At 47.9% G+C, this 18343-nt stretch overlaps 1 protein-coding gene across 5 annotated transcripts in view; it reads left to right on the plus strand.

The window, feature by feature from the left end:
- Positions 1-18343, plus strand: part of SRGAP2 (SLIT-ROBO Rho GTPase activating protein 2) — a 252665-nt gene that overhangs the window by 186189 nt on the left and 48133 nt on the right. For 4 of the 5 annotated variants that reach the window (XM_074308983.1, XM_074308987.1, XM_074308982.1 and 1 more), the window contains exons 8-11: positions 3881-4105; positions 6180-6281; positions 7740-7937; positions 17370-17454. In XM_074308983.1, coding sequence (XP_074165084.1) covers positions 3881-4105; positions 6180-6281; positions 7740-7937; positions 17370-17454 — 610 coding nt within the window. The remainder of the gene's footprint in view (positions 1-3880; positions 4106-6179; positions 6282-7739; positions 7938-17369; positions 17455-18343) is intronic. The other variant, XM_074308985.1, reaches the window with a different exon arrangement.

Genomic DNA, 18343 nt, shown 5'->3' on the forward strand with positions numbered 1-18343 from the left:
TTCAATTATTGTGCCACATAAGGAAAAAAAAAGAAGCAAAATAAAATGCAAGCAAACAACAAAAAGAATGAAAATGCTATGTTGTGAACCACACTCGCAGTCCCCTCTCTGGGTACAGAAGACTCTCTTCATCATTCATTGGAACTTGCCTGAATCATCTCATTGCTGAAAAGAGCCACATCCATCAGAACTGATCATCGTATAATCTTCTTGTTACCACATACAACGATCTCCTGGTTCTGCTCATTTTACTCAGCATCAGTCCTTTAAGTCTCTCCAGGCCTTTCTGAAATCATCCTGCTGATCATTTCTTACAGAACAATAATATTCCATAATATTCATATACCACAATTTATTCAGCCATTCTCCAGTTGATGGGCATCCACTCACTTTCCAGTTTCTGGCCACTACAAAGAGGGCTGCCACAAACATTCTTGCACATACAGGTCACTTTCCCTTCTTTAAGCTCTCTTTGGGATATAAGCCCAGTAGTAGCACTGCTGGGTCAAAGGGTATGCACAGTTTGATAACTTTTTGGGCATAGTTCCAGATTGCTCTCCAGAATGGCTGGGTGTATTCACAACTCCACCAACAATGCATCAGTGTCCCAGGTTTCCCACATCCCCTCCAACATTCATCATCTTCTTTTCCTGTCACTGTAGTCAATCTGAGAAGTGTCTAGTGGTACCTTAGAGTTGTCTTGATTTCTCTCATCACTAGTGATTTGGAGCACCTTTTTATGTGACTAGAAATAGTGTCAATTTCTTCATCTAAAAATTGTTCATATCCTTTGATGGTTTATCAATTGAAGAATGACTTAGAATTCTTACACATTTGAGTCCATTATATATTTTAGGAATGAGGCCTTCATCAGAACCTTTGAATGTTAAAATGTTTTCCCAATTTATTGCTTCCCTTCTAATCTTGTCTTCATTAAGTTTGTACAAAACCTTTTAAATTTCACATAATCAAAATTATTTTTTGTGATCAATAATGATCTCTAGTTCTTCTGTGGTCACAAATTCCTTCCTCCTTCATAGATCTGAGAGGTAAACTCTCCTGTGTTCCTCTAATTTGTTTATAATATTATTCTTTATGTCTGTATCATGAATCCATTTTGATCTTATCTTGGTATAGGGTATTAGGTGTGGGTCAATAACAGCTGACATTTTAAAGCACCTACTAAGTGCCAGGTACTGTTTTAAGCACTATCCCTCCCTTCTTGGAGCTCACAGTCTAGTGTAAGAGACCATAAGCATGCAAATCTGCATAACAAGCTACACTAATTGAAATAGATAATAAAAGGGAAGGCCCTACAATTAAGATGGAATTGGAAAAGACTTCCTGTAGAAGGTGGAATTGTATTTAGAATTTCATGGAAACCAGGGAAGCCAGAAGGTAGAGATGCTGAAGGACATAGGGGCCAGCAGAGGAAATGTCCAGAGCCAAGAGATGGAGCACCTGGTTTCTGAGAGAGCCTGGAGGCTGGTGTCATTGGATGGAGGAGTGAGGCAGGAGAGGAAATTGAGGGAGGTAAAAGGTAAACCAGACTAGGAGGAGTCAGCAGGGTGAGGAGGTAGATTATAAAGGACTTAGAGCAACCACAGAGACTTCTGTTTTTCAGCCTGGAGGAGATAGGACGTCCCTGGAGTTTGCTGAATAGGGGAGTAATGTAGTCAGACCTGATCCTCAGGAACTCAGTAGCTGAATGAAGGACAAAGAGCCTGTAATCTACTATATCGTCCTCTATACTCTGGGGCATCTCATTGGGCTGACCTGGTTTGCTGACCCAGGGTTGGAGGAACTCCGCCTCCTAACCAAACGTGGCTACTTGTTATTCCCCAGGACTGAGCACCCCCCACCTTTACTTTTGTATATACCCCTGCCTGGAATGCATCCTCACCTTCTAAGTCTTGGAATGCCATTCTCACCAAGAGACCTTTCCTTATTATCTCTTTTATCTGATCAAATTAACCAAAGGTTTATCAGTTTTGTTAGTTTTCATAAAACTAACTCTTAGTTTTGTTTATTAGTTCAATAGTTTTCTTAGTTTCTATTTTCTTAATCTCTGAGTTTCAAGATTTCTAATTTGGTATTTAATTGGGAGGCTTTAATTTGTTCTTTTTCTAACTTTTTTAGTTGCATGCCTAATTCATTAATCTCTTTATCTATTTTATTTATGTAACTATTTAGAGATAAAACATTTCTCCTAAGAACTGCTTTGGCTGCATCCCATAGGTTTTTGGTTTGTTGTCTCATTATTGTCATTTTCTCGATTGAAATTATGGATTGTTTCAGTGATTAATTGTTTGACCCACTCATTCTTTAAAATTAGATTATTTAATTTCCAATTGATTTTTAGTCGATCTTTCCCTGGCCCTTTATTGAATATAATTTTTATTGCACTATATCTGAAAAGGAAGCATTTATTTCTGCCTTTTTGCATTTGATTGTGAAATTTTTATGCCCTAATATATGGTCAGTTTTGTCTCAATTATGAATAATCCCCTCCAACTTGCCCATATTTACTTTATATTCACTTAGTATAGATGATCTGTGTACTTCTTTCCCGTAGTAGAATATAAGCTTCTTGAAGGCAAAGGCTACGTTTTATGTACAATCTTTGTAGCCTTCCCCAGTATGTTTAGCATACTGTACATTTGTACATAGTTACAATTATACTCACCACATTTTCTGAACCAAAAATTGGGACATGTATTTTAATAAAGACGTTCCTTTTGCAAAGTCTCATTAAAAGTACACACTGACTGTCCTGGAAGATCTGAGCTGTGTGGTGGCCATATGCATAGCAGGCTTTTAATAAATGCTTAAAAGGATGCAAGAATAGCTTTCTCGACTCCTCGAGTGTTGGAGCTGAAAGGGATCTTGGAGCTCATCTAACTGCACCCTAGACTTTGCAGATGGAAACGCTGAGACCTAAAAAATGTCAGTCATCTGCTCGAGTTCACAGACTTCATTAGTGACTTTGCTCAAACTCAAGACTCAAAAGCCATTGCTCCCTCTATCACCATACCACCCTTCTTCCCCCATCCATGATGCTTTTAATTTTTCTCATGAATGTGCCTTTGGAACTAATGTTATTATGATTCTCAGCATCTTGAGTTTGTAGCTGAGTTTTTCTAAATCATGTAACTTCCATCACCTCTCTCAACAATCAGGACATGCCGGTGTAGATGGTGCCTTGGGAGCCCTGCGGCGAGAGAGTTTACTGCATCTAATAGGTGTCTGCCAAATAGTGGTTGTATTTGTATGGTTGACCTTATATAAACTACTGTTTATATAACTAGTGAGGAGGCAAATTTGAGGAGACAGATGAGACCCAGTCTTCAGTGTGGCGTTTTAGTGGCAGAACAGAAGTGAATCTGAGGGCCCCGCCCCCAGGAAGCCCCTCTGACATCTCCATTCTGCATTCCTTATCCAAGCCAAGGAGAGATCTGCTGCAAAGCAGAATAACCAGAGTGACATCTAGGGAGTTCAGGCTGGGAATCCTTAGACTGGTAGAGGCTGATACAGATGGGCTGGTCTGTTGTCTGTCTGCAAGGTAACAGCGTCCTAAAATGAAAGGCTGGCAGTAGGATCGGGAAAAGTTCTGTCCCAGATTCCTCTTGCACTCTTTGCTCATTAAATGACTCTGGGTTCACGGAGCCATCCCCTTTTCTCCAAGAACACGCTCACGGAGGTGCGAGGCGCTGGACTTGGGACAAGAACTTAGCCCTCTTGTCTCAGTACTCTCACTCTTGTGATGCTAGTTGCCAGGACTGGTCCTTTTCCTTCTACTTGCAAGACAGTTCTGGGGAGCCCCTTAAAGCAGCTTCTGTGGCCCGGCTCACTTCCGTTGGGTTTTTGTGCCTTTCCACAGCAGTGTTGTGACCTGGGATACCACGCCAGCCTGAACCGGGCCCTGCGCACTTTCCTGTCGGCCGAGCTCAATCTGGAGCAGTCAAAACACGAGGGCCTGGATGCCATTGAGAATGCCGTCGAGAACTTAGATGCTACCAGCGATAAGCAGCGACTGATGGAGATGTACAACAACGTCTTCTGCCCGCCTATGAAGTTTGAGTTCCAGCCCCACATGGGCGACATGGTGAGTGCTGCCCGCGCCCCTCCTGTCGCCATCTGTTTGTAGGTCTGGCCCTGGGCTTGGGCTGCTTCGGGGCTCCTCTAGCAGGTGTTCCTGGCCAGGCTGCGTCCGAATGGGTGCTTCTCCTGATACCCCCCCCCACCTCCATCTGCCTAAGGAAGACTAAACTACAGATTGTTCCCATTACTCTGGGTTCAGGAGGGACTCTTTGGGAGAGGGGGGTAAGAGGAGACCTGGAAGTCCCAGGACACCTTGCCCTTTCCCAGCCTCACTCACTGCCCAGTTCTCTTGGCCATCCCTCATCTGCCTCTGGCCAAGAAACAAGTCGGGAAGCCCCCTGCCTGGAGCAGAACGCATTTGGGTGTTGTTGCTGTTTCCTTATGCCCAGTCGCTTCTCTCAGAGAGGAGCCTCCTGGTATTCCTTCCTCCTACTGGCTGGGCAGGAACTTGGCCCTCCATTTTCTAGCGCACAGCTGCCCCGTTTCACGATGGGTCCGCCACCCTGTGCTGCTTCTCCAAGCATCGAATTTTCCTCCAAGGCTTCCACTCCCCTAGGCTTCGTTCAGTGGCTTCAGTTCTTGTCCTCTCCCCAGGAGGGGAGAGTGATCTTCTGATGGTCTAAAAGACTGAGGGCCTTTCTGGGCGTCCCGCAGCTCCGGAAGACAGCTGCCCTTGGCCTGCCTTCTCCCCTGGGTGGAAAATGAGTGGAAATTGTGTCAGATACCTGCACCTTGTAGGAGGAGACAAAGGGGAGGGGAGGGTGGGCGGGCGGCGGGCGTCGCTGAGGTAGTGAGTGCTGATGGCATTGTAGCGGGAGGCGTTGGAGTTGGCAGAGAAGCCGCAGTGACCCTGGAGTGCCGGAGAAGCCAGGCCCCCATAGCAGATGCCAGATGTTCTCAGAAACGCTGGGAGGCGATTGGCTCGGCTCTCTCTGCCCCCGGCGGCTCCTGGGCCTTCGGATGCCTGACTGGTGACATCAGACAGCTGGAGCTTCTCAGCCTTGGCCCTGTCCTGTCCTGGCCACCTCGCCTTCGCTATTGTGTCTGTTCCTTCAGGAGCCAGGATGAAGTCAGCCCTTCAGATCTGAGGGCCGGCTAAGGCCAGCCTCTCAACGGGGGAGGAGGTCAGGCCAAGTGGGGGGATAAAGGCCAGTGGAGGGAGAGGCTCTTGCCCAGCCCCCTTCCCCTGAAAAGTGTGTCTGTTTCCCCAAGAAAGAGAATGGTTCAGTGGGTGTCTGAACCCTCCCACTCTTCGGGAGGGGAGAAGGGACCCATAGTTGTTCACGGGACTCTCTGTGTGGATGGCCGGCCATGGCAGATGCAGCAGCAAGGCAAGGGAGGCTGCTCTGATAGAGGGGCTGCTTCCCAGGTGCCAGCTGGGACAGGCGGCGAGATTAGTGCTAGGTGCACCTGAGGAGGCAGTCACAGAGCTGCTTTGGGGCCCTCAGCAGCCTGATCCTGCTAAGAGGGGCCCAGTTAGAAAGAAAACTGATGAAAAACCAGGTGAAAAAGTGACTGGGAAATCCCAAACGCCCACCAGATTCTACAGCCGCAGAGCCCTCAGACTGGCCCCAAACCGTGAGCTTTTCTCCATGGTTGAGTTGGAGATTCTGTGCGTGGCCGAGTGCATGATCATGAGCTAGCTGCTCTGATGTCTCCAGAGCACGTTAACCTCCTGACATCTTTCTTTTTACTTTATCCTTGGGCAAAATTATGGGGAAGGGGAAGGTGGCCAGTTGGACCTCCCTCAGGAGGCCAGATTTGCTGAAGAGCTAGGGCTGCCTGAAAGGTGGAGGAGGCTGGGCATACTCGCTGTGCTGGCCAGCCCTTCCCACCAAAAGGAGCGCTATCCCTGCTGGGGAAGATGGAGAGGTGGGCCCCTCATCATCTCTGGCCTGTGGGAAAAAGGGAAAGGTGACCCCACTGGCCTCCTCTTCCTCTGGCTCTCACACAGACATTTAATTCAGTCGATGGGCTACACTCAAATTGACTAGTTTAATTTCCGGGGGCCACAACCCTCGACCCCCCTCCCCGTGGCCCTTCCTGACCCTCTCCCCGGTGCCGCTTCCCCTTGGCAGGCCTCCCAGCTGTGTGCCCAGCAGCCGGTCCAGAGTGAGCTGGTCCAGAGGTGCCAACAGCTGCAGTCGCGACTGTCCACTCTCAAGATCGAGAATGAAGAGGTGAGTTCCTTGGGCCAGAGGCCCGCGCCCTCGGCTCTTCTGTCACACCTCGGACCTGCTTCCCATGCTTTGTCCGGGGGTGGTTGGAGGGAGCACGCAGAGCAGGTCTCGGGCCTGGCAGGCGTTTCCTTTGCAAACAGAGCCTTGGACTTTGCTCTAGTCCCGCATCCTGCCCTTGAACTCCAGGAAGTCTCTCCGGCCTGGCCAAAGGCTGAGCTCTATTCTGAGCCTCTGAGAAATGTCTCTTTTTCCCCTCCACACGTTTCATTGAAATGGCACTTGGCAGCTGCGTGAACAATGTTGTCTCTCTGGAACCACCCCCTCGTGCCCGGCTTTGTTTTTCAAACAAACACAGGCCTTTGTACCCTGCCGGAGGAGGGCTGCTTCTGTGCCTTCGGTAACAAGGGGACGAGGGAAGCGAAGGAAATGAGCATTTGTGCAGTACCTACTATATGCCAGGCACTGTTCTAAGTGCTTTTTGCAAATTGTATCTCAGTTGATCTGCCCAACAACCTTGAGAGGCGCATGCTATTGTTGGTTTTTTTGCTTTTTGGGTTTTTTTTTGCTGAGGCAATTGAGGTTAAGTGACTTGACCAGGATCACACAGCTAGGAAGTGTAAAGTGTCTGTTAAGATGTCAGATTTGAACATAATTGTAATAAATTCAAAGAAGTGGTTCAGTCTTACATTTTTCTAGTAAAAAATGGAAGGGATAACAGTAAACTTCCTATTTTATAAACAAGGAAAAATAAGTTAAATGATTACATGTATAGTCAAGCTTAGGCTGGAGCCAGGCCTTAGAACCCAGATCTCCAGCTTAGTCTGATTCATGGGATCCTAGATCTGATTAGTAATAATAACACCCAGTCTTTGCATGGTGCTTTAAACTTTGCAATGCACTTTACATCTCATTTGATCTTCATAAAAACTAAGTGAGGTCATGTTATCATTATCCCCATTTTACAAATAAGAAACCGAGGCTGGGGGAGGTTGAATGATTTACCTAAGATCACACAGATATTCACTGTCTAAGGCAGGATTTTAATTCAGATCTTCCTGACTCCACGTCCAACACTATCTAGATGTTTCAGTCAATCAGGAAGCACTTATAAAGCACCCCCTCTGACCAGCACTGTGTGAGGTGCCAGGGATCCAAGACAAAGATTCTCAGGATGTTCTACATGTAGTGTGAGAAAATAAATGGCCACCCAGTACCTCCCGCTGGAGTCAGGCTTCCCTCCACGTGAACCGCTTTCTCCCTCTAACCTCAGCATTTCCAGGAACTATGTCAGGTGGCCAGCAGGTCAGGGACAGCCACTTTTGGGCCTGGATTTCAGCAGAGCTCTGACCTTCCCAGGTGGCCACCAGCTCCCTTCCCCTCCTAGGCTTAGGGTTCTCCCCCGCCCAGCTTGCACCTTGTTCATCCTCTGCCTCGTCCTCCCTCTCCCGGACATAACAGGTGAAGAAGACGATGGAAGCCACTCTGCAGACCATTCAAGACATCGTGACCATTGAGGACTTCGACGTGTCCGACTGCTTCCAGTACAGCAACTCCATGGAGTCTGTCAAGTCTACTGTCTCAGAAACCTTCATGAGCAAGCCCAGTATTGCCAAGAGGAGGGCCAACCAGCAGGAGACGGAGCAGTTCTACTTCACGGTAAGAGGGGGCTGCTGCTCAGGGAGGCCAGGGGAGCCTGCCGCCCGTTTTACTTGTGCTTCCTCCTCTCTCCGACCCTCATCCCTTTGCTGATATCCGTCCTCTGCGCTGGAATACTTGCCAGCTAGAACAAGCCAAGAGCTAACTCTAGAAGTTCAGATAGGAAGACACTCATTTTCACAAGCCCTTAAATAGAGGTTTCCACTTAAAATATTTCCTTTTCATCCACATAGGATCATTGGGATGGACTTGGGAGGACATCCCATCCATTCCCTGGGATCTGAGGAGGATTATATTTATATTATATTATTATTCATTATTATATTATATAATATGATATAATATAATATAATATAACATAATATGATATGATATAATATGATATAATATAATATGATATAATATACATTATATTATATCATATTATATTATATTATATCATATCATATTATATTATATCATATTATATTATATCATATCATATCATATCATATCATATCATATCATATCATATCATATCATATTATATTATATCATATCATATCATATTATATTATATCATATTATATTATATTTGGATTATATCCAAACCCATCCTGGCCAAATGAAACTCTATCCTGTTTTTAAAGTCTGTAGCCTCAGGAGAGCCAATGCCAATGTTTTATAACCATTATCGGGAAATTTTCTTTGTGTCCACTCTAAATCTGTCATGTTCCTGTCTGGATGCATCACACATATCACTCTTTTTGAAAGTATCCAAAACATTTTTCATCTATATATTTCAGTCTTCTCACAGCCAAATTGGCTCTTTAAAAATTATATTAGAAGTCCTTTGAAAGATGTCTGCTTTGTCATTGGCTTTGCTTTTTAATAATTAAGTTATTTTGGTTTTGCCAAATAGAATTTGATACCTGGACTAAAATTTATTTTCTAATCTTCTGACAACCAAGAAAGGATAAATTAAGTTTGCAGATGTGAGATGAAATATAACCAGGGAATCTGCATGCTGAATCTGAATGAAAAAAAATTTAACTTGTTTCTCAGTCAAGAAACAGTCTATGCCCAGTAAATTGAATTTCTCCTCCAAATGGAATAATTTGTGTTTAATTCTGCATTAAATACTGCCTATTCCCCATTAAGAAGTAATGATTTGATTTTTTTTTTTTAAGTTCTTTTAAGGAATCTGTTTTTTTTAATTAATTACCCAGAACCTTTTCCATTTTATGTTAGCCTAGAGTAGAAAAGACAAATGAATAGGAACTTAATCTATTAATACAATAAGGAATTCTGTTATCTACTTAACAATTCAAAAAAATTGCACTGAAATCTGTACAGGGAATTATGTGGTTTGACACTGATATAAGAGGGATTTGGGTTAAACATTAGAAAGAAGTCGCTGGATGTCAGAAGGATTTTCACACCCGTACAACTTTAGAAAGAAGTTGATTTTTGATAAAAGTGGCATACTTCTAAGTAGACTGTTGAAACATAGCATTGCTTTAACCTACTTAATGATATTTCAAATAGTTTTCATCTCAGTTATTCTGTTTTAAATCAGAGAAGCTAAATGAGCGCCTTCCCAGCATCACTCAGCCAGTGCCCGGACCCTGTGCTAAGTGCAAGGGATAGATAGAGATATAGATATAGATATATGAGGTAAAAGCTAGTTCCTGCCCTCAAGGAGGTTACAATCTAAGGGGAGTAGGAGGAATGAGAGACACCATACAAAGAAAGCTATGTACAGGACACATACTAAACAATTACCTGGAGGAGGCAGTAGAAATAAGAGTGGTGGAGAGGAGGGTTTCTTCTGGGAGGTGAGATGTTAGTTGGGACCTAAAGCCAGAGAGATCCATAGTCAAGGAGGAGGGAGCATTCCAGTCATGTTCAGAAAGGTTGCTCTTCGGTTTAGAGATGAAGTTTGTGTTTATTCTAGATGATTTTTGTCAGAGCATTTGCTAAGTGTTAGTTCATATGCTACTTTTGCCTTTAGAAACAGCTCTGTGTAAAAGGAGTAAGAGCCAGCTCACAGAAGGCCTGACAGGTGATAGCTCAGACCCTCTCCACCCTCTGACCCTTTGTCAGAATGCAGCTCTTTCCCCATCCCTCTTAAAAAGAGGCAGCTGCTTATAATAATGCTACATTGTGAGTTAATTATCTTGGTCCACAAGAGTCTTCCAAGTCTTGACTTGGGATAAGTTTAAAAGGGAATTTATTGTTTTCATAGGCAGGTCTTCAGAAAGCTCCAAATAATTCATAAAATGATGACAAAGCTGAAATGGCCAGTCACAAGTGGGGATGTGGGTGTCTAAGCTGTCCTACTCTTTGGATTAGGGGTGCCACCAAAAGCCACCACTTCTGCAGAGGTGGATTCTGCCTCTGGTTCCTCCAGGTTACACATGCATTTTTCTATGTTTCTCCTCCCCCTTTCCCCCCAATCCATGTGCACATACATATGCACCCATATACACACAAGTCAAAGCCGTGGGGTCCTGCTAAGAGGTTCGAGTCTGTCAGAAAGCTAGGGAGAGTCATTTGTCCTGGCATCTGCTTGGTGGTTGCTCCCCAGAAACAGGATGAGACCACTGGGAAGGCTTCTTAATCTCTGGTGAATGTCATCTGATTGATCTACCCAGATGGGCATCGTGGTCACATATTTGTGGAGATGTAGAAAGAGTCTTTCAAGGGAATTGTGGGGTCATAGAACTGGAAGGGGGAACTTAGAGGCCATTTGGCCCACTCTTTGTTTTATAGATAAGGCAGCCAAATTTGAGAAGAAATGATGATTATTAGCCCCACCTTGGTAGGTGATAGGGCCTGAACTAGAACTCTGGTGGGGGGGAAACTAGACCCATTCTGCACATTGTCTCAGTGGGAGCCATGAGAAGTTCAAAAGACTGACTAAAAATAAGTCCCTCACATCTAAGCAACTCTGATTTCCTGTAGTCACTTTTTTGTAGTCCAAGGTTAAAATCCTGCCCCTGATACCTCCTGGCTGTGTGATCCTAGATAAGCCTCATATAACCTCTCTCCTTGACTGTCAAATAAGGAGGCCAATCTTGGTAGCTGCTGGACCCCTATTAGCTCCAATTTTATGGTCTTATAATCCAGTAATGGATCACCCCTTAATTGTACTCTGCAAGGAAAGTCTGAATTTCACTAGCCTTTAGGTACATTTTTGTTGCATTCATTTATTCACTCATTTAAACATACAGGGCTCGGAGCTGGGCAAAAATAGAACATTTAAGTAAGGAGCCAGTGGGCATTGTCACAGTACCTGGCACATCATCAGGGAAGATATTGCCTGTTGAAGTGAGAGCACCTATGCACGTATCTAACAGATACACACTTCCATGGGATTTTGTGACTTCCAGAAGTATGGAACAAAGCCTATTCCTTTTACCAGAAAGTGACTGTATCCGAACATGAGATCAGTGACTTCTTCTGACCTAGGTATGATTGTAAGTGATGTTAAAAAAAAAAAAAAAAATCCATTGTGTATCCTATATTTCCTCCAAGGATGGGCATGGGATTGGAGAACTAACTGAATAACTGTGTGGGGCTTGCCTTTCTTGGCCCTGAAAGGCTGAATCATCTTACCTTAGCTCCCCAAGATCCTGCAATCAGATTAGGTAAAATGAATGAGCAGGGAAAGGGAAAGGTGAGCAGAGACAATCAGGAAGTGAAACTGCCTCTGTCTCATCAGCCAAACTAGAGGCTCTGCTCCTGTTCCATCTGACAGCTGTTTCCTGCCTGAAGGGGGAAAAAAGGATCAGGAGAAGGGGGTTTTATTGTGTGGGATTGTGTGGGAGAAACAGTCACCATAATATTATCCATGTGTCTCTAAGCACAGCTTGGAGAAAAATACTCTGGTCTCTTGACCTCTTCCTTTGCCTCTCTAGGTACTTCTGACTTCAGATTTATTTAAGTCCTCTGAGATTTAGAGCCCCTCCATAAGTGGGGGAATCTTACAAAGATAAGTTTTTTTAAGGCAATTTTTAAAATTAAGTAAAGAGCTACCAGCTTTGTACTTAGATTCCATTTTCTAAAGTCAGTTTGTCTGTAGGGGAGAAGCTGAGAAACCAAGGGAGTGTGAAGTTTGATAGAGTAGGTGTTAGAAAGTATATAAAGAGGGAACATCTCTAGATCCCTGAATATCCCAGCTTTTCTCATTCATTTGGAGGACTTGAGGTGCCCTTGGAGCAGATGTGGATCTAACCCAGCTGCAGGGCTAGTCATTTACTTGCTTGCTGAAGGCTTATGGCCAGGTTTTCTGGGTGGAGCATTTCTCTTTTTCATTTTATTATCAATGTAAGCTTCCAATCTGGGTGACACACTTACTATTAATTAACTATAATCTTTGCCTAATTGAGGGGAAAAAAGGAAAAAAAAAACTTCTTCTCTTGCTCCAGAGCCAAGTCTGATGGTGTTAGTACTGGGGTTGGGAAATCTTATGAACTGAAGCCTCTGTCTCATTTAACCCGAGGCCTGTGAAATTAAGCACCTTGTTCAGGATTATACAGCAAAGGCATGACTAGTGCCTCAGGGCGCCTACTTCCAATCCTAGTACCTTAAAAGGGAGAGGACTTTGATCAAGCCATCAACTCTGACCAGTTTTTAATTCACACGGGTTACAAAATTGTTAGGAACACACTCAGTCTCTCTAGTTAGCATCGTAGAGTGGGGAAAATCCTTTTTATGTCCTGACTGGCCCCCAGACCGGCTAGTATTTCCAATGTAGGCATCTATGCTGTGAGTCACAAGGAATGGGGGCGGGGGAGAACTGGATAGAGATGGGGTCAATGGTCTCACTGCATTCTGGGAACTTCCTTCAATTTTGGGCTGAGTGACCTTGAAGAAAATGCTGCTTCCTTTGTTCTCCCCTTCAGGAAGAGGAAAACAACAGATAACAGTAATATTTCTCAGAAGTTGGGGGAACTTAATTAGTTAATGTTGGTAAAGAGCTTTAAAGAAAGACATATCAAGAGTTTAAAAATCACTTACAATGAAAATCTCAGTGGGGGCTTAGAGATTGGTCTTTGCCATTCTGAAGATGTGAACCTGCTATAGACACGATACCATTCCTGGTTCTCTGACCTCTTTCAGAAATCATCTGAAAACCCATCTATTCTTTTTATGACTTTGACAGTGCCTGCTTATTCGATCTGTTCTGCATTTAAAAAAAAAAAAAAAAGTAAGAAGAAATCTGGTGGCACAGCTCCCAACACAGCTCCTTAGGGTAAAGCCCTGATTATTCGTCTTATTTCCCGGATGGCAGAGAGCTGCTTGCACAGAAAAGAGGGTGGAAATTTTAAGTAAAATGGCTGAAAACCATTCATGGAGTAGAATCAGAACCGTTTCACTTTCCCCGTTAACTGGCTCACCTTAACAGAAAGCTGCCCAGCCACTGTTAAGCAGCCTACTACTCTGGCATTAGGGATGCAGGTCATACCTTGACACTTTCCCAATCCTTCAGGATTTAAATGGAATACGAAAAGGTAATCCATCATACCTCCTTATCAGATAGTTATTTATTTTAATGGGGTACTGACTGACAGCTGGAGCTAACTAGTGAACTGTGAACATGAATGAAACAAAAGGTTTCCCGAATCACAACTATCAGAATGAGTGAGAGCAGGGGATTTGCATCCAGCCCCTTTCAAGATTCTGGCTGTGTTTCTTAAGCTGTCACACTGCTAAGGGTTTCAGCTTCTTGGTGAGTATTTCCTCATTATAGAGCCTTCCCAGCCTCCTGGATCAGTGTCTCTGAGAAAGGACCGGAGAGAAGGGGCGGGGGAGGGAAGGTGGCGTGGGGATATTTCCTACAGATTCCTCACCTTAAGCTGCTCTTTCAGGCCTCCCAATGAGGCACCAGTTGATGATTAGGATGTCACCCAGAAAAGACTGACAGCAGGTGGAATAGCTAGAGCACAGATGGAGCTGGGAAGCCAACAAAGGAACCTATTTTTATGCAGATGCTCCCCCTGTGGAATGCTGAGGGGCCTGGGGACACAAGCCGGAAATGATCCTGACACACTTCTGTTGTTGGGGGTTGAGTGGTTTTCGGTGGTATCCTACTATTCTGACCCTTTTGGGGGTTTTCTTGGCAAAGGTATGAGGGTTTCATTTCCTTTTTACTGGCTCGTTTTACAGAGGAGGAAACTGAGGCAAACAGGGTGAAATGCCATTCCCAGGGTCACCCTGTCAGTGTCCTTTTCCAGTGGATTAAGGCAGACAGAGGCTAAATACACGGCCACAGTCACAGGGCTAGTTAGTACCTGGGCTTAATTTGAATTTGGGTCTGCCTGACTAGGCCCGGGGCTCTCTGCAGTGAAGGACCTCACAGTACTGTACCTTCTCTGAATGGAGTAGGGGCAGGGCAGGGCTTGGAGCTTTCTAACCGGCTCGGGATCACCCAGAGAGTTAATGTGTGACAGCCTCAGGTCTGCTGGGTCTGGGTTTGGGAGGCCCTGCGCTGGCACCTGCTTCTGCCCCTCACCCTTGCGGAGCAAATCCCTTGTCCACTCTGGTCTTCAGTTTCTTCATCTGTAACATGAGAGTTACGACCTAAGAACCAGAGAATCCAGTCCTGGGGACCACAGCCGGCATTGAGTGGGCCCCTGGCTTTGGGCTTACCGTGAGCCTCACCCAAGCCTTGCTTTCCACACTCCCTGGGGTCTCACGGGACCGTCTCGGCCGCAGGGACACACGGCGGGGAGCCAGAGAACTTGGATCCCGGACAACGGCCAGGCCTTCCTCGGACTGGGGACACAGCTTCCTCTGAAAGCCTGGCCCAGACTGATTCACGCGGTGCACAGCCAGTTATTTAGTTGCACACCATGCCACAAAAGCAAGGTGGGAAGGGGGTGGCTTTGGGTGTGTCTTGTATGTCCTTACCAACATTTATTAGAGAAAATCGGAGACCTCCCTCACTAAGCTGAGGACCTTTTCTGAGATCACACACCGCAAAAAACCAGGACAACGTTCGTCTTACTCTTGACCAATAGTTCATAAGGGATTGGAGGTGTTCTTCAAACCCTCACCTGGGTCCCCTTTGGGAGTCACACTGAATTAAATAATGGAATGTTTGCAGCCTGCTGACAAGGAGGTCAGGATTCCATGTCTATATGAGCTAGTTGTGGCCTAGAGGAAAAATTCTATCATCCAGGTCTGACCGGACCCACACTGGCTGCTACTTGTGCGGTGCAGAGCCTGCATTACCTTATCCCCATTTCACAGATGAAGAAACAAGTTCAGAGGACAGGGGACTTGCGCAGGGTCACGCAGTTAAGAAGATTCTGAGGCTGGCTTTTACTCAGGGCCTTCCAGTGCCCAGTCTAGTACTCTGGTCCGGCTGCCTCCCTGACCCCTGATCCGAGGCAGAGACGTCTGTCAGGCACAAGGAGGACGAGATGGGTGAGAGGCGGCTCCGCACACTGCACACAATTTACAAAGTACTTTGTGTAGTTCACCCTACTGTGTGCAAGGCTCTGAGGACACACACACATAGGTGCAAGTGTGTGTGCAACAAGTGCACAGCCCTGTCCTGAGGGAGCTTATACTCTGCGGGGCGGGCAGTGGGGGAGGATGGAGGCAGAGTATATCTATATGAAGGGGAGCAAAAGAGTACATTAGGACAGGTGAAGGGGAAGAGATGAAAGACTTCTGGAGGAGCCAGGGGAGAAATGAGGATTCCTCCAGGGGAAGATCTGGAGGGACAGCTAAGAGTGCAGCCTGGCTGAAATGCAGAGCTTGTCAGCCGAAGTCTGGCCACAAGAGGTGGCCGGCCTAGCCTGCCTTTTCTCCTCTGAGCCCCGGGAGCCGCGGCAGGCTTTGCAGCACGGAGCTGAGAGGGTCACAGACAGTAAGTAACTTGTGAGAGCGGCGCAGGCCTCTCGGCAGAGAGCCTGAGGCTGCCTGGGAGTCCCAAAGTTCGCACGCTCAGCCACCGTGCTCCCCTCGCAGCGAGAGCAGCCCTGTGCGTGAAGGACTCGCAGGCCTGAGGGAGGGCCGCTGTACCGCTCATCGCACGGGTGACCTCCTCAAGGCCCATCAGTGAGAAATGAGCCCGAAGGGCCGCCTAAGTCTGGGGCTGAGACCTATGGCCCGAATCTCTGGAAGGCTAGTAAGTGCGCTAGGGCTCATGAACATTTATTCTGAGCTAGCCAAGTAGAAGGAACCGTCCCCTGGCCTCCGCCTCAGGGTTTGGGCTACCAAAGCCGCCTCCCTTTCTTAGTGCCCGGCTACTGAAATAGGCCCGTGCTACCTCTGCAGGTAACAAGGAGCTGCACCACAAGAAACCCAGCATCTTTTTTCTCTCCTACCTAAGCCCTCAGCCAGAATTTCAGAGAGAGTAAACCCTTCAGCCGGGCTGAGAATCACAGCCTGTCCCACCGGGCCTGTGCCCTGGTTCCTCCTTCCCTTTCCCAGCTCGGTCCTTGGAAGCCGGGAGGGAATCCGAGAAGTAGCGAGCAGCCCATCCTCCACGTGCTTCCGAGCGAAGGCTGTCATTAGTGCCCCTCCCTGCCAGCCCCTTGTGTCAGAGCCTGCCGGGGAAGAGAGCTGGAGAGCGGGATGTGGGCGACTTGAGAGAGGGGGCTCTGGGAGCCGGGGCGGCTCACCTTGAAAGCAGCTCGGGGACAGGTTCCCAGCTAAACGATAGCACGCTATATAAAAACGGAGGCCAGAAAAGGCCGGCCATCTTAAGTAAGAGTGGGGACTCTAGATTTGAGAATGGTACTTGTAGTGGAAAGGGAAAAAACACAACCCGAACCGGAGCCTGGAGGTCTCTGACCCCGATCAGAAAAGGGTGGGCAGGGCCAGTCCCGGGAGTCCTGTCCTGCGCCACGCCGTCCAGCTTCCTCGATCGTCAGCAAAGTCTGGTCCGCCGCTGGGCGGTAGGGGACGAGAGCGCTCCCGAGCACGGCGCGGCGCTTCTCTCGGGCTGGCAGAGCAGGGCTCATTTCTGGAACCGCCTCGTGCGTCCGTAACGTGGAAGGGGTGGGGGCTCGGCCCCTGCCTGCCGTAGAGTCTGACTGAGAAAGAGGCTCGGGGGCGACCTCAGAGGACGCTTTGCCTCCCAGACGCCTAACTGGGGCAGAGGCCGGGCCCGTCGGGTCCGAGTGTGGGGGCTGGAGCGCAGCAGCTGTAACAAGTGACAGATGTGGATCCTCACACATGCACGGAGAGGACTGGCTGAGCCCAGCCCGGGCTCTGTGCTCTTCCCTCGGAGGGGGAGGACGGGGGAAGGGAGGGAAGGCAGGAGCCACAGGCCCGGGCACGAGCTGGGCCATGTCCGCCCCGGCCCGCTCCTCGGCCCTCACGTCCAGAACAAAGGAGGGCTTCTGGAAGCCCTCCGCGCGGCGGGCTGATCGGACTCCTTTCTTGTTGCCCTGTCTGGTTCAATTGTACCTCTTCTCTTTTCCCTCGCAGAAAATGAAGGAGTATTTGGAGGGCAGGAACCTCATCACCAAGCTTCAGGCCAAGCACGACCTCCTCCAGAAAACCCTGGGAGAAAGTGAGTGCTGGCGGGCGGGGGACGGGGAGGGGTCTGAGCTCAGCAGGGGCCTCGCGCCCCCAGCCCAGCCCAGCCGGGCAGAGCGGGCACGCCCCTGCTCCGGGAACATGGCTCTTTCCAGTCTGTCTGACACAGGAGCCACATCTCCCTCCCCTCCCCTCCCCCCAGTTCCCCTTGCAAATGACTGCTTGAGTGATGGCAAAGGGGGAATGCTTAATGAAGCGTTAATGGGCATCATCTATTTGTTTAAATGGAGCTCGCCGGCTTCCCGCCCGCCCCCCTTGGCCCCCCTGCCACAGTTGGGGCAAGGAGGCTGATTGATTGCTCACCGCCCCGGGCCTCCTCAGACAGGGGCCTGTCCCTGCATCCCGGGCTGGGCGCGAGAGAGTTTGAGAAGCGAGCTCCCACGTGCCTGTCCGCGTCCCCGTGCTTTTTGGTTGGTCCTCCACCGAAGCCTTGGGCTTCCCAGAGGGGAGGGAGAGGGCAAGGGCGCCCCCGCGCTCGGGGGCAGCCCCGGTTAGCAGAACAGGCCGTGTGCCAAAGATGGCCGCCCCGCTTTGGGTCCCGGGCAAGCCTGGCTTATGTCCCCGGCCCAGATCCCCAGAAGGCAGCGGGGCAGGGTTCTGGGCAGGCGCCCTGGGCTTTCCCCACGCGGCGGAGAAGGGAGAGCGAAGGGGCATCCAGGGGTGGCCCTCTCCCAGCTCCCGGGCCTTGCTCGGCGCTGGCCCCCAGCTCCCCCCACTGCTAGGGATTCCCAGCCCTGAGATGTTCAGAACGGATCGGGAAGGAAGAGGGTGGGCCCCAGAGGTGGGACTGAGTTCTTCACTCCTACCTGGAACAAAGCTGCCTTCATTCATACATGCCCTCCTCTGGGTCAGCGGGACTCATT

The sequence above is a fragment of the Sminthopsis crassicaudata genome, chromosome 4 (genome assembly GCF_048593235.1).
Source record: "Sminthopsis crassicaudata isolate SCR6 chromosome 4, ASM4859323v1, whole genome shotgun sequence".
In the NCBI taxonomy this organism is placed as follows: domain Eukaryota; kingdom Metazoa; phylum Chordata; class Mammalia; order Dasyuromorphia; family Dasyuridae; genus Sminthopsis; species Sminthopsis crassicaudata.